Source organism: Symphalangus syndactylus, chromosome 5 (genome assembly GCF_028878055.3).
Source record: "Symphalangus syndactylus isolate Jambi chromosome 5, NHGRI_mSymSyn1-v2.1_pri, whole genome shotgun sequence".
Lineage (NCBI taxonomy): Eukaryota > Metazoa > Chordata > Mammalia > Primates > Hylobatidae > Symphalangus > Symphalangus syndactylus.
In genome coordinates this window covers 127,905,453-127,928,518 of record NC_072427.2, presented here as the reverse complement: position 1 = coordinate 127,928,518, position 23,066 = coordinate 127,905,453, and the positions used below count along the sequence as shown (strand labels likewise).

Sequence of the window (23,066 nt, the reverse complement as noted above, 5' to 3'; positions counted from 1 at the left end):
TCCACTCAAGATATGAGTAGTTTACATACCATGATTACAGTGTTATAATATTCTGTTTTTTTTCTGTGTACTTCCAATTACCAGTGAGTTTTACACCTTCAAATTATTTTTCATTGCTCATTAATGTCCTTTTCTTTCAGATTAAAGAACTCCCTTCATTGTAGGACAGGTCTGGTGTTGATGAAATCCCTCAACTTTTGTTTGTCTAGGAAAGTCTTTATTTCTCCTTCATATTTCAAGGATATTTTCACCAGATACGCTCTTCTAGGATAAAATATTTTTTCCTTCAGTGCTTTAAATATGCCATGCTAGTCTTCCCTGGCCTGCAAGGTTTCCACTGGAAAGTCTGCTGCCAGACATACTGGAGCTCCATGGTATGTTATTTGTTTATTTTCTGTTGCTGCTTTTAGGATCCTTTCTATATTCTTGACCTTGGGAGTTTGTTTATTAAATGTTTTGAGGTAATCTTCTTTGGGTTGAATGTTTGGTGTTCTATAACCTTCATATACTTGAATATTGATATCTTTCCCTAAGTTTGGGAAGGTCTTTGTTACTATCACTTTGAATAAACTTTCTACCTCATCTCTCTCTCTATCTCCTCTTTAAGGCCAATAACTCTTTTTTTTTTTTCTTTTTGAGACCGAGTCTCACTTTGTTGCCCAGGCTGGAGTGCAGTGCTGTGGTCTTGGTTCACTGCAGCCTCCACCTCCCAGGTTCAAGCAATTCTCCTCCCTCAGCCTCCAGAGTAGCTGGGATTAAAGGTACCCGCTGCCACGCCCAGCTAATTTTTGTATTTTAGTTGAGACAGAGTTTCATGATGTTGGCGAGGCTGCTCTCAAACTCCTGACCTCGTGATCTGCCCACCTCGGCCTCCCAAAGTGCTGGGATTACAGGCGTGAGCCACCGCACCTGGCTGCAGCCAATAACTCTTAAACTTGCCCTTTTGAGGCTATTTTCTAGATCTTGTAGGCATGCTTCATTCTTTATTCTTTTTTCTTTTGTCTCTTCTATTTTCAAATTGCCTGTCTTCAAGCTCACTAATTCTTTCTTCCACTTGATCAGTTCTACTGGTAAGAGACGCTGATGCACCCTTGTGTATGTCAGTTTCATTTCTCAACTCCATAATTTTTGCTTCTTTTTAGTTATTTCAATCTCTTTGCTAAAGTTATATGATAGGATTCTGAATTCCTTCTCTGTGTTAGCTTTAATGTCTTTGAGTTTCCTCAAAACATTTTTTTTTTTTTTTTAGACAGAGTCTTGCTCAGTTGCCCAGGCTGGAGTGCATGGTGTGATCTTGGCTCACTGAATCTCCACCTCCCAAATTTAAGCAATTCTCCTGCCTCAGCCTCCTGAGTAGCTGGGATTACAGGCACACGCCACCACGCCCAGCTATTTTTGTATTTTTAGTAGAGATAGGGTTTCACCATGTTGGCCAAGCTGGTCTTGAACTCCTGAGCTCAAGTGATCTACCCACCTTGGCCTCCCAAAATGTTGGGATTACAGGTGTGAGCCACTGTGCCTGGCCAAAACAGCTGTTTTGAATTCTGTTTCAAAGGTCACATATCTCTGTTTCTCTGGGATTGCCCTCTGGTGCCTTATTCATTTGATGAGGTCATGTTTTCCTGGCTGGTCCTGATGCTTGTGGATGTTCATCAGTGTCTGAGTTAAATATTTATTATAGTCTTCGCAGTCTGGGCTGTTTGTATCTGTCCTTCTTGGGAAGGCTTTCCAGGAATTCAGAGGAACTTGGGTGTTGTGATCTAAGTTTTTGGTCACTGCAGCTGTATCTGCATTAGAGGGCACACCAAGCACAGAAATGCTGTGGCTCTTTCACAGTCTGTTGTATGTTTTTTGATTTGAGGTTACCATGAGGTTTGCAGATAACATTTTATCACTCATTATTTTAAACTGCTGACAACTTAACACTGATTACTCATAGAGGCACTGCCATGGTGGTCTTGGATAAGATCTGGAAGAATTCTCTGGATTACCAGGCAGAGACTCTTATTGTCTTCCCTTATTTCCCCCCAGACAAAGTCTTTCTGTGATCAGCTGCCTGGAGTTGGGGGAGAAGTGACACAAATACCCCTGTGACCACCACCACTGGGACTGTGCAGGGTCAGACGTGAAGCCAGCATAGTACTAGTACTGGGTCTTGCCCAAGGCCTGTGGTAACCACCGCCTGGCTACTACCTATGTTCACTCAAGGCCCTATGGCTCTAAAATCAGCAGGTGGCAAAGCCAGCCAAGCTTATGTCCCTCTCTTTAGGGTGGCAAGTTCCCCCCAGCCTGGGGAGAATCCCGAGATGCCTTCCAGGAGCTGGGGCCTAGTCAGAAGCCTTAGGAATCTACCTGGTACTCTACTGTACTGCAGCTGAACTGGCATCCAAGCCATGAGACAAAGTCCTTCCCACTTTTCCCGCCCCTTTCCACAAGCTGAGGAGTCTCTTGCCACGGCCACTTCCACCCCAGGCCTGTAGTGGGTACTGTCTGGCTACTGCTGATGTATACTCAAGGCACAAGGGCTCTTCAGTAAGCTTGTGGTGAATGCTGCCCAGCCTGGGACTCACCCTTCAGGGAAGTGGGCTCCCCTCTGGCCCAGAGCAGGTTCAGGAATGCTATCTAAGAGCCAAAGCCTAGAATCAGGGACCCTAAGAGCCCACTTGGTATTCTAACCCCACAGTGGCCAAGTCCCCTTTACTCTTTCCACTTCTTTTCTCAAGCAGAAGGAATTTCTCCCCATAGCCACCACAGCTGGAATGTGCTGGGTCACACCTGCACGTCTCTGAGTCTCACCCAAAGCCCATGATGAGTACTACCTGGCTACTTCTGATTATTCAGGGCCAAAGGGCTCTTTAGTCAGCTGGTGAGGAATCCTGCCAGGACTAGTCCTTACCTTCAAGGCAGCAGGTTCCCTTCTGGCCCAGGGTGTGGCTAGAAATGTCAGCTTGGAGCTATAGCCTGGAATGTGGGCCTCAGGACTTTGCCTGGTACCCTATCCTACTGCAGCTGAGCTGGTATCCAATGCAAGACAAAGTCATCTTTGTTCTTCCCTCTCCTCTTCTCAAGCAGAGGAAAGAAGTCTCTCTCTGAGCTCTGAGCTGCCCTGCCTGGGGTTGGGAGAGGGGTGGTGCAAGCAATCCCTTGGCCATCCCAGCTAGTGTCTAACTAGGTTGTGTGCCCCCCACATTCACTGGCTCTGAGCCCAGCACAGCAACAGGACTTACCCAGGAATTGCCATCCTTGTGGTCTAGATTGCCTTTCAAGTTTATGTAGAACCTCAGAGCACTTCAGCCCATGGTGGGGAGGCTTACTGGAACTCAGGTTCCCACTGCTGGGATGGATGATTTGCCTCTAGCTAGGGCTGGTCTAAATGATCCCTCCATGGGACCTGGGTGAGTTCTTCCCAGTGTTGCTTTGTGCTATGACTGGGCAGCACTGAGTTCCAATGCAAAGTCTGAAAATCACTGCACTCTTCCTCTCCCAGAAGCACAGATTCTCTCCATGCCAGGTGGCTGCTGCCGGGGAGTGGGGGAGAGATAGCATTTAGCAATTCAAGACTGTCTTACCGTCTTCAGTTACTCTTTCAGTGATACGAAGTTAAAACCAGGTACTGTGATCACTCACCTGATTTTTGGTTCTTATGAAGGTGCTTTTTTGTGTGTGGATAGTTATTCAATTTGGTGTTCCTGCAGGGAGCAGGATTAGTGGAGGCTTCTATTCAGCCATCTTGCTCCACCTCCCCTGGCTATGTCTTTTTAAATATTTATAATCGACATACAATAAATTACATTTAAAGTATACAATAAGTTCTAAAATATAAGTGTGAAATCATCATCGAACTCTAGATAATTAACATATCCATCAACCCTAAAGTTTCCTCATGTTTATATGATCTCCTTTCCCTCTAGAAACCACTCATCTACTTTCTGTCATATAGATTATAGTTTGCCTTTTCTGGAGTTTTATATAAACAGAATCATATAGTATATGCTCTTTTCTGTCTGACTTCTTTTATTTACCATGATTATTTCATCCATGTTACATGTATCAACAGTTTATTCCTTGTTTGTTGATGATAGTATTTCATTGTATAGGTATATACTCCAATGGGTTTATTCATTTACCTGTTGATGTATGTTGGATCGTTTCCAGTTTTCAGCTATCACAAATAGAACTGCTATAAACATTAAAGTCCAAGTCTTTGTATAGACATATGCTTTCATTTTCTCTTGGGCAAATACCTTAGATGGAGTGGCTGGATCTTATGGCCAGTGTATGTTTAACTTTATAAAGAGCTGTCGAAGTATTTTCCTTTTTTTTTCTTTTTGAGATGGAGTCTTGCTCTGTTGCCCAGGCTTGAGTGCAGTGGCGTAATCTCAGCTCACTGCAAACTCTGCCTCCCAGGTTCAAGCAATTCTCCTGCCTCAGCCTCCTGAGTAGTTGGGGTTACAGATGCCTGCCACCATGCCCAGCTAATTTTTGTATTTTTAGTAGAGACAGGGTTTCACCATGTTGGTCAGGCTGGTCTCAAACTCCTGATCTCAAGTGATCCGCCTGCCTTGACCTCCCAAAGTGATCAGATTACAGGTGTGAGCCACCACGCCCAGCCCCAAATGGTTTATACCATTTTATATTCCCATCAGGATTGTATGAGAGTTCCAGTTCTTCTAAATTCTTGCCAACATTTACTATTTGGAATAAATGTTCATTGTAAAAAAATTTTAAGAAGGTTATATGGGGAAAAAAAGGCCGCTATTAATCTGTTAATGGCACTACTGGGAAATAAAGCTATTAAACTGTCATATTTGTGGCTGGGCGTGGTAACACATGCCTGTGATCCTAGCACTTTGGGAGGCTGAGGAAGGAGGCTCACTTGAGACCAGGAGTTCGAGACCAGCCTGGGCAACACAGCAAGACTCTGTCTCCACAAAAAAATTAAAAATAAAAAAAAGGAAATTGTCATGTTTGTAGACTTCCCAAATTTGTCCTCCTAGGCAAACAGTGCTCTTGTTTTTAAACAAATAGTTGTATATATAATTTTCACCCTCACTATTCAAAACATGTCATAAATGGTAAATCCAAGAAAAATACAGGTATTCCCTCCCCCAATAGAAAACTGTAAAATAGACTTTTTTCTGCCTGTACTGTTTTTTTTTTATTGCTTTTTAAGTTGGTTTTCCAAGTGAGTAAATCAGAATCTACCTGTAATGGATTTTAAACTTAGTATTTCTCTGTGATGTAGTAAACAAGAAACTAGAGGCAAAAATAGCCCTGTCCCTTGCTAAACTTCTAAGGCACTTTTCTAGTACAACTCAACACTAACATTTCAGGCCTTTAGTGCCTTATATGAGTTTTTAAAGAGGGGAAAAGGGAGGGAGCAAGAGTGTCTTAACTCATACATTTCTGCATAACAATTATTCTTATATTTTAGTTATTGAGAGGGCTGGTAGAAAAACTAGGTAAATAATATTAATAATTACAGTGCTTATTAAACACTACAGAACACTTACTATGTGCCAGGCATTGTGGGAGGCTCTCTCTTGTGCATTACCTCATTTCATTAGGTCTATGGAGAGTATTGCATCTTCTTAGTTTAGGCATGGCCTCCACAATAAGGATTATCAAAAACCTAAAAATATGTAAAAGAAACTTAGAAGGTATTTGTTGTGCTCCTTGGGGAAGCTAGGCAAATCCTTTCAACTGAAAACCATGGTGACTTCCAAGATCTCTGCCTCTCCCCGTCCCCATGGTCCACTTCCTCTTCTCACAGTTCCTCTTAGAAAAGACCTGTGGACTCCACCACCACGAAATGGCAGCACCTTATTTATGGTCACTTTAGAGTGTAGGTTTTCTTAATGGGTCTGCCTGTCACGTTTAACGTCCTTGGCTGGGCCCAAGGCAGATGCAGTCCGAACTCTCACTAAAATTGCCAAGCCCTTTGTCTTCCAGCGCCTAAAATACTAATGTCAATGGAATCAGGCCAGAGTTTGAATTCTAGTCTCTTAGCCTTTGTTTCCCCTGTCCATAAAATGAATGGGGGTAATTCTTTCCTCCTACAGTTTATTTATATATTCACTAATTCATTCATTCATCCATCCATTCGTTCATTCAGTTTACTGAGTACCTACTATGTGCCAGCCCCTGTTCTAGGGTGGAAACTAAGAGAATGATGTACCTGGAGGGCGCTGGAAGCTCTAAAGCCCTAGCAGTTACTGTTTTTACTATTAGTGGTCGTTTTTTTTTTTTTTTTTTTTTTTTTACCCCCCACAAATCAACAGAACAAAGAAAATTACCTAAACAGCAAGGACATAGGGAGGAACTTCTTGGCACAGAACTTTCCGAACACTTTTTCCTGAAGGGATTCAAAAAGCAAGAAAGGTACTCTTTCGCTAGGACCTTCTCTGAGCTGTCCTCAGGATGCTTCTGGGACTATTTTTCTTTCCCAGAGAATCGAGAAACCCTGCAGCGAATTCCCAAGCTCTAGTTATAAACAGAAGTTCTCCTTCTGCTAAGTAGCATTCAAAGATCTTAATCTGGGTTTCAGTTTTCTCGAATGAAAAATGCAGCTCCGAGCCGTTAACTGGCTGGGGCACCATTAGCAAGTCACTTAGCATCTCTGGAGCCAGTTTGCAAAGCCAGGGGGCGGCCTTAAGGTGCCTCCAGCCTGAAGTCCGAGAATGAGCTCCCCGTGTCCCAAGCTGGGGCGCGCACCCCAGATCAGAGGGCGCCGATGTACAGACAACAAACCCACCCAATCTAGTGCATGCCTTCTTAAACATCATGAGACTCTAAGAAAAGGAAACTGAAAACGGGAAAGTCCCTCTCTCTAACCTGGCACTGCGTCGCTGGCTTGGAGACAGGTGACGGTCCCGGCGGGCCTTGTCCTGATTGGCTGTGCACGCGTGGAATATAAGTGGAGGCGTCGCGCCCAGCGGGCATTCCTGAAGCGGACAGCATTCGGGCCGAGATGTCTCGCTCCGTGGCCTTAGCCGTGCTCGCGCTACTCTCTCTTTCTGGCCTGGAGGCTATCCAGCGTGAGTCTCTCCTACCCTCCCGCTCTGGTCCTTCCTCTCCCGCCCCGCACCCTCTGTGGCCCTCTCTATGCTCTCTCGCTCCGTGACCTCCCTTCTCCAAGTTCTCCTTGGTGGCCTGCCGTGGGGCTAGTCCAGGGCTGGGTCTCGGGGAAGCGGTGGGGTGGCCTGGGAGTGGGGAAGGGGGTGCGCACCCGGGATGCGCGCTTCTTGCCACTTTCGGCGGGGAGCAGGGGAGACCTTTGGCCTATGGCGACGGGAGGGTCGGGACAAAGTTTAGGGCGTTGATAAGCGGCAGAGCGCCGAGGTTGGGGGAGGGTTTCTCTTCCGCTCTTTCGCGGGGCCTCTGGCTCCCCGGGCACAGCTGGAGTGGGGGACGGGTAGGCTCGTCTCAAAGGCGCGGCGCTGAGGGCTGTGAACGCGTGGAGGGGCGCCTGGGGTCTGGGGCAGGCGTCGCCCGGGTAAGCCTGTCTGCTGCAGCTCTGCTTCCCTTGGACTGGAGAGCTGTGGACTTCGTCTAGGCGCCCGCTAAGTTCGCCTGCCCTAGCATCTCCGGGTCTATGTGGGGCCACACCGTGGCGAGGAAACAGCACGCGACGTTTGTAGAATGCTTGGCTGTGATACAAAGCAGTTTCAGATCATTAACTTATTTGTTCCCATCACATGTCACTTTTAAAAAATTATAAGAACTACCCGTTATTGACATCTTTCTGTGTGCCAAGGACTTTACGTGCTTTGCGTCATTTAATTTTGAAAATAGTTATCTTCCGCCATAGATAACTACTATGGTTATCCTCTGCCTCTCACAGATGAAGAAACTGAGGCCCCGAGATTTTAAGAAGCTTAATTACACAGGGGATAAATGGCAGCAATCGAGATTGAAATCAAGCCTAACCAGGGCCTTTTGCGGGAGCGCATGCCTTTTGGCTGTAATTCGTGCATTTTTTTAAGAAAAACGCCTGCCTTCTGCGTGAGATTCTCCAGAGCAAACTGGGCGGCATGGGCCCTGTGGTCTTTTCGTACAGAGGGCTTCCTCTTTGGCCCTTTGCCTCGTTCTTTCCAAGATGTACTGTGCCTCTTACTTTCGGTTTTGAAAACATGAGGGGGTTGGGCGTGGTAGCTCACACCTGTAATCCCAGCACTTAGGGAGGCCGAGGCGGGAGGATGGCTTGAGGTCAGTAGTTGAGACCAGCCTGGCCAACATGGTGAAGCCTCGTCTCTACAAAAAATAAAAACAAAAATTAGCCAGGTGTGGTGGCTCGCGCCTGTGGTCCCAGCTGCTCCGGTGGCTGAGGCGGGAGGAACTCTTGAGCCTAGGAGTTTGAGCTATCATGGCGCCAGTGCACTCCAGCGTGGGTAACAGAGCGAGACCCTGTCTCTTAAAAAAGAAAAAAAAAAAAAAAGAAAGAAAGAAAGAGAAAAGAAAAGAAAGAAAGAAGTGAAGGTTTGTCAGTCATGGGAGTTGTAAAATCATTAATAAAGATAATCCAAGATGGTTACCAAGACTGTTGAGGACACCAAAGACCTTGAGCACTTTCTAAATACCTGGCAATACACTAAGCGCTCTCACCTTTTCCCCTGGCAAAACATGATCGAAAGCAGAATGTTTTGATCATGAGAAAATTGCATTTAATTTGAATACAATTTATTTACAACATAAAGGATAATGTATATATCATCACCATTACTGGTATTTGCTGGTTATGTTAGATGTCATTTTAAAAAATAACAATCTGATATTTAAAAAAAAAATCTGATTTTGAAAATTTCCAAAGTAATACGTGCCATGCATAGACCATTTCTGGAAGATACCACAAGAAACATGTAATGGTGATTGCCTCTGAAGGTCTATTTTCCTCCTCTGACCTGTGTGTGGGTTTTGTTTTTGTTTTACTGTGGGCATAAATTAATTTTTCAGTTAAGTTTTGGAAGCTTAAATAACTCTCCAAAAGTCATAAAGCCAGTAACTGGTTGAGCCCAAATTCAAACACAGCCTGTCTGATACTTGTCCTCTTCTTAGAAAAGATTACAGTGATGCTCTCACAAAATCTTGCCGCCTTCCCTGAAACAGAGAGTTCCAGGCAGGATGAATGTGTGCTCTGACCCCTGAGGCATTTATTATGTTCTTATTATTAGAAGCTCAGATGCAAAGGGCTCTGTTAGCTTTTAATGTTATGAAAAAAATCAGGTCTTCATTAGATTCCCCAATCCACCTCTTGATGGGGCTAGTAGCCTTTCCTTGATGATGGGGTGTTTCTAGAGAGATATATCTGGTCAAGGTGGCCTGGTACTTCTCCTTTTCCCCACAGCCTCCCAGACATGGAGGAGTAGCTGCCTTTTAGTGATCATGTACCCTGAATATAAGTGTATTTAAAAGAATTTTGTACACATATATTTAGTGTCAATCTGTGTATTTAGTAGCACTAACACCTCTCTTCATTTTCGATGAAAAATAGAGAGTTTATAATATTTTCTTCCCACTTCCCCATGGATGGTCTAGTCATGCCTCTCATTTTGGAAAGCGCTGTTTCTGTAACATTAGGCAATGTATTCCCAGTCTGGCTAGTTTACAGCAATCACCTGTGGATGCTAATTAAAACGCAAATCGCACTGTCATATGCGTTACTCCATTTGGTCATAATGGAAAGTATGTTTTGTCCCATTTGCCATAGTCCTCACCTATCCCTGTTGTATTTTATCGGGTCCAACTCAACCATTTAAGGTATTTGCCAGCTCTTGTATGCATTTAGGTTTTGTTTCTTTGTTTTCTAGCTCATGAAATTAGGTACAAAATCAGAGAGGGGTCTGGCATATAAACCCTCAGCAGAAATAAAGAGGTTTTGTTGTTTGGTAAGAACATACCTTGGGTTGGCTGGGCGCGGTGGCTCATGCCTGTAATCCCAACACTTTGGGAGGCCAAGGCAGGCGGATCACTTGAAGTCGGGAGTTCGAGACCAGCCTGGCCAATATGGTGAAACCATGTCTCTACTAAAAATACAAAACTACCGGGCATGGTGGTGTGTGCCTGTAGTCCCAGGAATCACTTGAACCCAGGAGGCGGAGGTTGCAGTGAGCTGAGATCTCACCACTGCACACTGCACTCCAACCTGGGCTTTGGAATGAGATTCCATCCCTCCCCCCCACAAAAAAAAAATAAAAAAATAAAGAACATACCTTGGGTTGATCCACTTAGGAACCTCAGGTAATAATAATAACATCTGCCACCGTATAAAGCAATTGCTATGTCCCAGGCACTCTACTAGACACTTCATACAATTTAGAAAATCAGATGGGTGTAGATCAAGGCAGGAGCAGGAACCAAAAAGAAAGGAGTAAACATAAGAAAAAAAATGGAAGGGTTGGAAACAGAGTACAATAACATGAGTAATTTGATGGGGCTATTATGAACTGAGAAATGAACTTTGAAAAGTAGCTTGGGGCCAAATCATGTAGACTCTTGAGTGATGTGTTAAGGAATGCTATGAGTGCTGAGAAGGCATCAGAAGTCCTTGAAAGCCTCCAGAAAAAGGCTCTTAAAAATGCAGCACAATCTCCAGTGACAGAAGATACTGCTAGAAATCTGCTAGGAAAAAAAAAAAAAGCCTGTATAGAGGAATTATGAGGGAAAGATACCAAGTTACCAAGTCATGGTTTATTCTTCAAAATGGAGGTGGCTTGTTGGGAAGGTGGAAGCTCATTTGGCCAGAGCGGAAATGGAATTGGGAGAAATCGATGACCAAATGTAAACACTTGGTGCCTGATGTAGCTTGACACCAAGTTAGCCCCAAGTGAAATACCCTGGCAATATTAATGTGTCTTTTCCCGATATTCCTCAGGTACTCCAAAGATTCAGGTTTACTCACGTCATCCAGCAGAGAATGGAAAGTCAAATTTCCTGAATTGCTATGTATCTGGGTTTCATCCATCCGATATTGAAGTTGACTTGCTGAAGAATGGAAAGAAAATTGAAAAAGTGGAGCATTCAGACTTGTCTTTCAGCAAGGACTGGTCTTTCTATCTCTTGTACTACACTGAATTCACCCCCACTGAAAAAGATGAGTATGCCTGCCGTGTGAACCATGTGACTTTGTCACAGCCCAAGACAGTTAAGTGGGGTAAGTCTTACATTCTTTTGTAAGCTGCTGAAAGTTGTGTATGAGTAGTCATATCATAAAGCTGCTTTGATATAAAAAAAGGCTATGGCCATACTACCCTGAATGAGTCCCATCCCATCAGATATAAACAATCTGCATATTGGGATTGTCAGGGAATGTCCTTAAAGATCAGATTAGTGGCACTTGCTGAGATACTGATGCACGGCATGGTTTCTGAACCAGTAGTTTCCCTGCAGTTGAGCAGGGAGCAGCAGCAGCACTTGCACGAATACATATACACTCTTAACACTTCTTACCTACTGCCTTCCTCTAGCTTTCGTGGCAGCTTCAGGTGTATTTAGCACTAACGAACATCTCAAGAAGGTATAGGCCTTTGTTTGTAAGTCCTGCTATCCTAGCATCCTATAATCCTGGACTCCTCCAGTACTTTCTGGCTGGATTGGTATCTGAGGCTAGTAGGAAGGGCTTGTTCCTGCTGGGTAGCTCTAAACAAGGTATTCATGGGTAGGAACAGCAGCCTATTCTGCCAGTCTTATTTCTAACCATTTTAGACATTTGTTAGTACATGGTATTTTAAAAGTAAAACTTAATGTCTTCCTTTTTTTTTCTCCACTGTCTTTTTCATAGATCGCGACATGTAAGCAGCATCATGGAGGTAAGTTTTTGACCTTAAGAAAATGTTTTTGTTTCACTTTCCTGAGGACTATGTATAGACAGCTCTAACATGATAACCCTCACTATGTGGAGAACATTGACAGAGTAGCATTTTAGCGGGCAAAGAAGAATCCTACAGGGTCACATTCCCTTCTCCTGTGGAGTGGCATGAAGAAGGCGTATGGCCCCAGGTATGGCCATATTACTGACCCTCTACAGAGAGGGCAAAGGAACTGTCAGTATGGTATTGCAGGATAAAGGCAGGTGGTTACCCACATTATCTCTGCAAGGTTTTGATCTTTCTTCTGCCATTTCCACATTGGACATCTCTGCTGAGAAGAGAAAATGAACCACTCTTTTCCTTTGTATAATAGTTGTTTTATTCTTCAGGCAGAAGAGAGGAGTTATACAGTTCTGCACACATCCCATTCCTGTATGGGGACTGTGTTTGCCTCTTAGAGGCTCCCAGGCCACTAGAGGAGATAAAGGGAAACAGATTGTTGTAACTTGATATAATGATACTATAACAGATGTAACTACAAAGAGCTCCAGAAGAAGAGAGAGGGAGGAACTCGGACTTCTCTGCATCTTTAGTTGGAGTCCAAAGGCTTTTCAATGAAATTCTACTGCCCAGGGTACATTGATGCTGAAAACCCATTCAAATCTCCTGTTATATTCTAGAACAGGGAATTGATTTGGGAGAGCATCGGGAAGGTGGATGATCTGCCCAGTCACACTGTTAGTAAATTGTAGAGCCAGGACCTGAACTCTAATATAGTCATGTGTTACTTAATGACGGGGACATGTTCTGAGAAATGCTTACACAAACCTAGGTGTTGTAACCTACTACACGCATAGGCTACATGGTATAGCATATTGCTCCTAGACTACAAACCTGTACAGCCTGTTACTGTACTGAATACTGTGGGCAGTTGTAGCACAATGATAAGTATTTGTGTATCTAAACATAGAAAAGTTACAGTAAAAATATGCTATTTTAATCTTATGAGACCACTGTCATATATACAGTCCATCATTGACCAAAACATCATATCAGCATTTTTTCTTCTAAGATTTTGGGAGCACCAAAGGGATACACTAACAGGATATACTCTTTGTAATGGGTTTGGAGAACTGTGTGCAGTTACTTCTTTTAAAAAAGTGATCTACACAGTAGAAATTAGAAAAGTTTGGTAATGAGATCTGCAATCCAAATAAAATAAATTCATTGCTAACCTTTTTCTTTTCAGGTTTGAAGATGTGGCATTTGGATTGGATGAATTCCAAATTCTGCTTGCTTGCTTTTTAATATTGATATGCTTATACACTTACACTTTATGCACAAAATATAGGGTTATAATAATGTTAACATAGACATGATCTTCTTTATAATTCTACTTTGAGTGCTGTCTCCATGTTTGATGTATCTGGGCAGGTTGCTCCGCAGGTAGCTCTAGGAGGGCTGGCAACTTAGAGTTGGGGAGCAGAGAATTCTCTTATCCAACATCAACATCTTGGTCAGATCTGAACTCTTCAATCTCTTGCACTCAAAGCTTGATAAGATAGTTATGCGTGCATAAGTTAACTTCCAATTTACATACTCTGCTTAGAATTTGGGGGAAAAATTTAGAAATATAATTGACAGGATTATTGGAAGTTTGTTATAATGAAACATTTTGTCATATAAGATTCATATTTACTTCTTATACATTTGATAAAGTAAGGCATGGTTGTGGTTAATCTGGTTTATTTTTGTTCCACAAGTTAAATAAATCATAAAACTTGATGTGTTGTCTCTTATATCTCACTCCCACTATTACCCCTTTATTTTCAAATAGGGAAACAGTCCTCAAGTTCCACTTGGTAAAAAATGTGAACCCCTTGTATATAGGGTTTGGCTCACAGTGTAAAGGGCCTCAGTGATCCACATTTTCCAGATTAGGAATCTGATGCTCAAAAAAGTTAAATGGCATAGTTGGGGTGACACAGCTGTCTAGTGGGAGGCCAGCCTTCTATATTTTAGCCAGAGTTCTTTCCTGTGAGCCAGGTCATGAGGAGTATGCAGACTCTAAGAGGGAGCAAAAGTATCTGAAGGATTTAATATTTTAGCAAGGAAAGATATACAGTCATCCCTTGGTCTCCCTGGGGTATTGGTTTCAGGACCCCTTCTTGGACACCAAAATCTATGGATATTTAAGTCCCTTCTATAAAATGGTATAGTATTTGCATATAACCTATGCACATCCTCCTGTATACTTTAAATAATTTCTAGATTACTTATAATACCTAATACAATGTAAATGCTATGCAAATAGTTGTTATTGTTTAAGGAATAATGACAAGAAAAAAAGTCTGTACATGTTCAGTAAAGACACAACCATCCCTTTTTTTTCCCCAATGTTTTTGATCCATGGTTTGCTGAATCCACAGATGTGGAGCCCCTGGATACGGAAGGCCAACTGTACTTTGAATGACAAATAACAGATTTAAAATTTTCAAGGCATAGTTTTATACCTGATGGCCAGCTTTGTTTATTTGACCAAGAATCTGAGTTAGCTAGTTCTAGGTATTGACAGGATAAATAAAACACAACACTGCTCCCAATCTTCTCAGTTTAGCGGAGGGACAGATATGCACTCAAAAAAATAATTAAAATATATCCTGATAAGAATATAGCATAGGTATGCGCGAAGAACTTGGCAATCGAAATTTTATTGTTCAGGCTGGGCGAGGTGTCTCATGTCTGTAATCCCAGCACTTTGGGAGGCCATGGTAGGATGATCGCTTGAGCCCAGGAGTCCAAGACCAGCCCAGGCAACATAACGAGACCCTGTCTCAATTCAAAAAAACTGAATTAAAAAAAACAAAAAATAATTTTTTAAAAAAAGAAATTTTGTTGTTCAAGGAACAACAACAAAAATCTAGGGAGGTGTTAGAGAAGCCATTTGCCTGAGCTGAGAGTAAGCTGGTAGTGGTTCTCTTGATTGGTGGGTGGGGCCTGGGTTTCCAGGCATTGTAGCCAGGAAGGACAGCCACATGGCAGGTTTGGGTAATTCCAAACAGTGGAGCAAGGGTATCTGGGGGAAGACTTGTAGGAACTCAGCTGAAAAAATTGGAGGATGATACTCTGAAAGAAAAACAAAGTTTTAAAATTTCTACTCTTACACTTAACACAGAACGCTTCTGTGAGCAGATATGTAGGGGTTTTCCCCCACACTCTGTTAGAAGAAAAACTTCAGACAGATTAAATTTAACAGAGTTTAACTGAGCAAAAATGATTCTCAAACCAAGCAGCTGCCGGAGCCAGAATAGGTTCAAAATGATTCTGGGGGTGCCACATGGTTGGATAACATTTAGGGACAGAAAAAGGAAAGTGATGTGCAGAAAATGGAAGTCAGGGGCAGAAACAGCCAGATTGGTTGCAGTTCAGCATTTGCCTCATTTAAACCGGGTTTGAAGAGTTGGCCACCTGTGATTGGCTGAGGCTTTGTGGTATAAGAGTAAGTTACAGTCTGTTTACACATCCAGTTAGGTTACAGTTCACTGTGCAGAGAGAAATCTTTAGCCTGAACTTACATAGGGAGGCAGCTTTATTTATTTATTTAATTTTTTTTTTGAGACAAGGTCTCACTTGTCACCTGGGCTGGAGTTCAGTGGTATGATCATGGCTTACTGCAGCCTCAACTTCCTGGCCTCAAGCAATCCTCCCGCCTCAGGTTCCAGAGTAGCTGGGACTACAGGCACATGTCACCATGCCTGGGTAATTTTGTTTTTTAATTTTTAGTAGAGATGAACTCCTGGCCTTGTGCAATTCTTTCGCCTCAGCCTCCCAAAATGCTGGGATTACAGGTGTGAGCCACCCCGCCCAGCCAAAGCAACTTTAGGTTAAACCTTTTTTTGAGACAGTTTCCCTCTTGTTGTCTAGGCTGGAGTGCAGTGGCACCATCTTGGCTCACTGCAACCTCCACCTCCAGGGTTCAAGTGATTCTTGTTCCTCAGCCTCCCGAGTAACTGGATTACAGGCATGCGCCACCATGCCTGGCTAATTTTGTATTTTTAGTAGAGATGGTATTTCACCATGTTGTCCAGGCTGGTCTCAAACTCCTGGCCTCAAGTGATCCTCTGGCCTCAGCTTCCCAGAGTACTGAGATTACAGGCATGAGCCACTGTGCCCTGCCTAGGCTAAACTTAATTTAACAACACCAAACAATCTCCAGCAGACACCAACTGGGTATCCTATAATTCAATTCAATTTTGATGGGATCTACCTGGAGATGGTGTGAGATCCCACTGGTTGAGGGTTCAGTCCCACAAGACTGCCCTCCAATTCAGATGCCAATCACACATTGTAGGTTGTTACCTCTACTTCTGACTGACCAGCTGGAAACCAGGACTCCCATGACTCCCTCCTTGACTTTGGTTAATTTGCTAGGACAGTTCACATTTACCAATCTATTATAAAAGATTAAAGGCTACAGACGAACAGCTAGATGAAAAGATGAATAGGGCTATATGTAGGGGGTTGTGGTGGTGACAGTCCATGCCCTCTCCAGGTGTATGCCACCCTCCCAGAACCTCCACACATTCAGCAAACAGGAAGCTCATTGTTCAAGAGTTTTTATAGAGCTTGATCTCCAGCTCCCCTTCACCTTCCCAGAGGTGGATAGGTGGGGGTGGAAGTTCCAACACACTAATATTCTCATCTCTTGGTCTTTCTGGTGACTAGCACCATCCTGAGGCTATCTGGGGGCCCAAACCTATAGTGAGTATAACCTCATTAGCGTATACTCAAGGGTTACCAAAGAGGCTTATTATTAATAACAAAAGACACTCCTATCACTCAAAATTCAAAGACTTTTAGGAACTTCTGACAGGAACTGGGGACAAAGACCAAATGTGTTTCATATTATACCACACTTACCTAGGCCATTCATTAACTCTTCACCTGGCTGCAAACTAAAATTACATGTAGAGTTTATAAGAACAACACACACACACACACACACAACAACAACAACAAGCCAGGCACGGTGGCTCACACCTGTAATCCCAATACTTTGGGAAGTCAAGGTGAGCAGATCACGAGGTCAGGAGTTCAAGACCAGCCTGGCTAACATGGTGAAACCCTGTCTCTACTAAGAATACAAAAATTAGCCGGGCATAGTGGCATGCACCTGTAATCCCGGCTACTCAGGAGGCTGAGGCAAGAGAATCGCTTGACCCTCGCAGGCAGAGGTTGCAGTGAGCCAAGTTCATGCTATTGCACTCCAGCCTGGGCGACAGAGTGAGACTCCGTCTCAAAAACAGCAACAACAACAACGACAACAACAACAACACCTCACCAGCTTCCCAGACTCCCATCCAGGCCAATTAAATCATAATCTCTCGGTATGGAGCCCAGGTATAGTGTTATTTTTTTAAAAACCTCTAGATAGTTTTAATGTACATCCAAGATTGACAGACCCATTGAGTTCAATCATAAAGAACTCTCTCTCCATTCCATATCATTCAACAGAGCTATTTTGTGAGGGGCTGCTCTGCTGGCTGATATTACAAGGTAATAGTATGTCAAAGTCAAATGAAATATAGAGTTGAATCGCTGAAATTAGAATGTTTTATTTGGGAGGAAAGAATTGCAACTCAGGGCATACACACAGACCAGCTGGTCTTTGGCATGTCTGAAGTACAAAAAGGTTTTATAAAATGGGAAAATGTTACTTATTGCTCTGAGAAAATTTCACTGGTGCTAGTAAGGTTTTGAGGAGCTGGCAAGTTTTGACTGGCAAATGATGACGATGAACAGAACTAGTCTCAGAGTTGTAGCAGGTCATTTCAGTAGCCATTAGTTAAACCTGGTTTCAGGTGATAGCAGGCAGTTTCAGCTGCCAGGCTTGCAGAAAATTGCATTTTTGGAACAATGTTTTGTGCCCTGAGTGCTTCTCCCTGGCTTCTTGACTCTGTTTTAGTTGAGTAAGACAAAAATGACCCAGTTTGTATGATCAACTTTCACAGTTCCTTTGGAGCATGCCTTAGTTCCTCTTTTCAGAAGAAGAGAGCAAGCAAAGAGGAGGAATACTGGAAGCTTAATTAACCTTATTAAATATAATCGTGCAATGCAAATTAAATGGACAAGTCCCAACATCAGTAATAAAGAAGTAGATCCTACATACTGACATGGAAGAATACCCATACTATATTGCTGAAACAAAAATTTGTTTCTAGAAAATATATGTAAGAAGCCACTTTAAAAAAACAAACTAGGTGGGACATGGTGGCTCAAGCCTATAATCCCAGCATTTTTGGAGGCCAAGGCAGGAGGACTGCTTGAGCTGAGAAGTTTGAGACAAGCCTGGGCAACATAGTGAGACCCAGTCTCTCTCTCTATTTATGTATGTATATATTTATTTATTTATTTATTTGAGATGGAGTCTTGTCCTGTCACCCAGGCTGGAGTGCAATGTCACGATCTCGGCTCACTGCAACCTCTACCTCCCAGGTTCAAACGATTCTCCTGCCTCAGCCTCCTGCGTAGCTGGAATTACAGGCACCTGCCACCACACCCAGCTAATTATTTTTTGTATTTTTAGTAGAGACGGGGTTTCACCATGTTGGTCAGGCTGGTCTCAAACTCCTGACCTCATGATCCGCCCGCCTTGGCCTCCCAAAGTGCTGGGATTACAGGTGTGAGCCACCGTGCCCAGCCGAGACCCAGTCTCTTCAAAAAAAAATGGCTAACATGGTGAAACCCCATCTCTACTAAAAATACAAAAATTAGCTGGGTGTGGTGGTACATACCTGCAATCCCAGCTACTTGGGTGGCTGAGGCAGAATCACTTGAACCCAGGAGACGGAGGTTGCAGTGAGCGGAGATTGCATCACCGCACACTAGCCTGGGTGACAGAGCAAGACTTTGTCACAAAAAAAAAAAAAAAAAAGTGGACGCTTGCATCACTTGAGCCTGGGAGGTTGAGGCTGCAGTGAGCAGAGATCAGGACACTATACTCTAGCCTGGGCGACGAAGAAAGTCCCTCAAAAAGGAAAAAAAAAGTAGACCCTTGCACCCCAAACCTGTATTGTTCAAAGGTTAACTGTATCCTCCTTTAAAAAAGGGGTTACTAGGCCGGGCGTGGTGGCTCACGCTTGTAATCCCAGCACTTTGGGAGGCCGAGGCGGGCAGATCACGAGGTCAGGAGATCGAGACCACGGTGAAACCCCGTCTCTACTAAAAATACAAAAAATTAGCCGGGCGTGGTGGCGGGCGCCTGTAGTCCCAGCTACTCGGAGAGGCTGAGGCAGGAGAATGGCGTGAACCCGGGAGGCGGAGCTAGCAGTGAGCCGAGATCGCGCCACTGCACTCCGGCCTGGGTGACAGAGCGAGATTCCATCTCGAAAAAAAAGAAAAAAAAAAAAAAAAAAAAGGGGTTACTGTTAAATAATAATTTTTATATCTTATTTTTTTCATGATCCCTAAGGAAAACATGTCACAAATGGACATGTCTTTCTAGTTTCGTCAACAACCACTTTCACAGTATTTTTGGGCTGTTGCTTTTTACTTGTCATTTTTGTGTTGTAAACCCTTGAAGCAAAACTCAAAGGTTTTTTTTTTTTTCTTTTCTTTTCTGAGACAGGGTATCACCCTGTCACCCAGGCTTGTGTGCAGTGGCACAGTCTTGGCTCACTGCAGCCTCAGCCTCTTGGACTCAAGCAATCCTCTCATCTTAGCCTCCCAAGTAGCTGAGACCACAGGTGTGCACCACCCATTCCTGGTTAATTTTTTTGTGTATTTTTTTGTAGAGATAGGGGTCTCACTATGTTTCCCTGGCTGGTCTTGAACTCCTGGGTTCAAGCGATCCTCCAGTCTTGACTTCTCAAAGTGCTGGGATTACAGAGCCACCACACCCAGCCGTTTCCTATAATAAAAAAATATTTTGTCTGTGATGCAGCCATCAAAGTTTTAGAGGGAAAAATTGGCATTGTCTTTCCCTGGAGTCTAGACCTATAGGAAAAAAATTGAAGGCTAATATTTGGGTTCTAGATATCTTAAGTAATAAAACATCTGTGATTACCTTGATTGAAAAGTTTGTGCATAGAAATTATTCTGGTACTTTGGAGAGCTACGAGAAGGCCTAATAGAAAAAAACTGATAAATACAATTAAAATAACAGTCGAGCATAATTAAGCACTTACTATGCACTAAACTCTATATATCTCCTGTCATTAGTTGGATGCAATTATTAGACATCTTTGGTCCTCCACAACATAGGTGATTAAAAAGTCTAAGAAACTGAGGAGTTATCTATGTCTTTGGTAAGACACACAGGCCCAACTGAAGCCTGCAATGATGTACAGGCTTCCCCTCCCCTACGGACCACATGGACCACTTCTTCTTCTTCTTTTTTTTTTTTTTTTTCAGACAGAGTCTCACTGTATCGCCCAGGCTGGAGTGCAGTGGCACAATCTCGGCTTACTGCAACCTCTGCTTCCTGGGTTCAAGTGATTCTCCTGCCTCAGCCTCCCGAGTAGCTGGGAATACAGGCATGCACCATCATGCCCGACTAATTTTTGTGTGAGTGTGTTTTTGGTAGAGATGGGGTTTCACCATGCTGGCCAGGCTGGTCTCAAACTCCTTACCTCGTGATCTGCTCGCCTTGGCCTCCCAAAGTGCTGGGATTACAGGCACTTCCTCTTTTTACTGTTTTCACTTAGAAAAACAGAGAGGACTTTTGCTGCCACTGAATGACACAGCACAGTTGAAGCGGTTTTCTCGTCATTTATTATGGCTCGAGTGTTTGTCCCTTCTGAAATTCATGTTGAAACTTAATCCTGGCTGGGCAAGTGGCTCACACTTCTAATCCCAGCATTTTGGGAGGCTGAGACTGGAGGATCTCATGAGCCCAGGAGTTTGAGACCAGCCTGGGCAACATAGTGAGTCCTCCTCTCTACAAAAACAAACAAAAATTAGCTGGATGTGGTAGCACACACCTGTAGTTCCAGCTACTTGGAAGGCTGAGGCAGGAGGATTGTTTGAACCCAGGAGGAGTTCAAGAGCAGTCTGGGCAATATAATGAGACCTCGTATCTGTCTGTCTGTCTGTCTGTCTATCTATCTATCTATCTAAAATAAATTAAATTAAAAAATAAAAAATAATGAGGCAAAGAAAAGAAAGTTAATCCTCAATATAACAGTATTAAGAAGTAGGGCCTTTAAGAGGTGACTGGGTCATGAGGGCTCCTTCATGAATGGATTAATGATTAATGGGTTATCCTGAGAATGGGTCTGTTATAAAAGCCAATTTCGCTCTCGCTCTTGTGCCCCTCTAAATCTTTATCTTTAGCCATGTTATGATGCCTCTCTGATATCTTTAGCCATGTTATGATGCGGAACAAAGCCCTCACCCAAAGCAAACCAGATACAGCCCCTCAACGTTGAACTTCTCAGCCTCTTCCATACATTTTTCTTTCTTTCTTTTTTTTGAGATAGGATCTTCTCTGTCATTGTGTCATTGCAGCCTCAAACTCTTGGGCTCAAGTGATCCTCCTGCTTCAGCATCCTGAGTAGCTGGGCTTACAGATGCACACCACCACGCACCACTAATTTTTTTTTTTTTTTTTTGAGATGGAGTCTTGCTAGGTCGCCCAGGCTGGAGTGCAGTGGTGCGATCTCGGCTCACTGCAACCTCTGCCTCCTGGGTTCACACCATTCTCCTGCCTCAGCCTCCAAGTAGCTGGGACTACAGGCGCCTGCCACCATGCCAGGCTAATTTTTTGTATTTTTAGTAGAGACAGGGCTTCACCGCGTTAGCCAGGATGGTCTCGATCTCCTGACCTCATGATCTGCCCATCTTGGCCTCCCAAAGTGCCGGGATTACAGGTGTAAGCCACTGCGCCCGGCCACGTCGCTAGTTTTTAAAAACTTTTCGTAGAGATAGATTCTGTGTTGCCAAGGCTGGTCTCAAACTCCTGGCCTCAAGTGATCCTCCAGCCTTCAGCCTCCCAAAAAGATGGGATTACAGGCATGAGCCACCGCACCTGGCCTCTTTTTTTGTATATTAGCTGATCTCAGGTATTCTGTTATAGCAACAGGAAGACTAAGACAGAATCCTTAGCTGTCTGCAAGTGTGCATGCCATTTTCATCATCTGAGAGTCAGTGAGTGTCTTAGGTAGAGTCTTGCAAAAGCAGGCCCTGAGCCAAAGATTTGGATGCAAATGACTTGTTACGAAAGGGCTCTTCGAGACCTCACCACTGCACTCCAGCCTGAGCAAGAAAAGTGAAACTGTCTAAAAAAAAAAAAAAAAAAAAAAGTCGGGGGCTCCTAGGAAAAGAACAGTAAAGGAGTGGGGGATGAAGGACAGGGAATGGGAAGAAGCCAAGCGAGAGCGTGATTTCAGAAGTCCTACACTCAGCCTGATCACACGGGAAGCTCTAGAACAAAGAACACACCTCAGAGTTTTTCCTGCCTCAACACAAAGGAGCTGGGCTTTGGTGCTCTTCATCAGCCTGTCTTTGGCTATCCAGGGTTGTGGAATGAGGTGAAACATAAAACTCCGAGATACTTCCAGCTCCCTCCAGTGTCTGAGGGTAATCTGCAGGACTGAGGGTAATCGCAGATGCTAGCTGTTAGCAGCAAACTATGCAAAAGCTGAGGACTGGCTCATAAAGCCAGATCGGGGTGAGGAATGTTTCCTGTAAACATCCTCTGCTGGGCCCATAACACAAGCAACCCCAAACTTCCATTACAAGTTCAAAGTTTCTGAGGGGATAGCATTACAGTGTGTATGATATTGGACTCAGACCTGAGTTTGAATCCTAATTCCACAAAAGAAATTGGAAGTCATATTACTGACTTGACCGTTTGTCACCATATCCATAAAATGGGATAATTATTCCTATATCATAAATTTACTTATTTATTCACTTAATCATTTGTTAAATAAATATGGAGTGTCTGCTTTGTGCCGGGCACTCTTTTAGGGTGGTTCTGAGAAGGGCTCTGTAAGATGCAAGACTCCAGGCAACTGCTTTTACTTCCAGTGGTTCTTTATTTTCACAGCTCATTAGAGCAAATTACCACAGCAGGGAGATACGGGTTGAGTATCCCTTATCCGAAAAGCCTGACACCAGAAGTGTTTTAAATTTTGGATTTTTTTCGGATTTTTGGAATATTTGCTAATTATCAGTTGAGCATCTCTAATGTAAAAATCTAAAATCCAAAATGCCCCAATGACCCTTTCCTTTAAGCATCATGTTGGTGCTCAAAAAGTT

The 23,066-nt window shown here is 43.5% G+C and overlaps 2 protein-coding genes across 5 annotated transcripts in view; one reads left to right on the top strand and one right to left on the bottom strand.

Annotated features, from left to right (window-relative positions):
- PATL2 (PAT1 homolog 2) overlaps positions 1 to 6,749 on the bottom strand; it is a 53,253-nt gene extending 46,504 nt beyond the window's left edge. The window contains exons 1-3 of one of the 2 annotated variants that reach the window (XM_063639501.1): positions 6,297 to 6,749; positions 5,514 to 5,632; positions 3,228 to 3,518 (exon numbers count right to left, since the gene is read on the bottom strand). The gene's annotated coding sequence lies outside the window, so the exon portion shown is untranslated. The remainder of the gene's footprint in view (positions 1 to 3,227; positions 3,519 to 5,513; positions 5,633 to 6,296) is intronic. The other variant, XM_063639502.1, reaches the window with a different exon arrangement.
- On the top strand, positions 6,748 to 13,589 carry B2M (beta-2-microglobulin). Of its 3 annotated transcripts, XM_055276894.2 has the most exons (4): positions 6,748 to 7,037; positions 10,871 to 11,149; positions 11,777 to 11,804; positions 13,054 to 13,589. In XM_055276894.2, exons 1-3 carry the CDS (start codon positions 6,971 to 6,973, stop codon positions 11,788 to 11,790), a joined length of 360 nt encoding a protein of 119 aa, XP_055132869.1. In that variant the 5' UTR covers positions 6,748 to 6,970; the 3' UTR covers positions 11,791 to 11,804; positions 13,054 to 13,589. The 3 variants fall into 3 exon arrangements, with proteins under 3 accessions (XP_055132869.1, XP_063495595.1, XP_055132868.1); XM_063639525.1 differs by having other exon boundaries at positions 6,882 to 7,037; positions 11,777 to 13,589; XM_055276893.2 differs by having other exon boundaries at positions 6,882 to 7,037; positions 10,871 to 13,589.
- Positions 13,590 to 23,066: the final 9,477 nt, after the last annotated feature.

Bases quoted from the DNA above. Each gene is read 5' to 3' on its own strand.
- B2M (XM_055276893.2), top strand. From the start codon at position 6,971: ATGTCTCGCTCCGTGGCCTTAGCCGTGCTCGCGCTACTCTCTCTTTCT. The intron at 7,038-10,870 runs GTGAGTCTCTCC...GATATTCCTCAG, and splicing joins TGGCCTGGAGGCTATCCAGC to GTACTCCAAAGATTCAGGTT.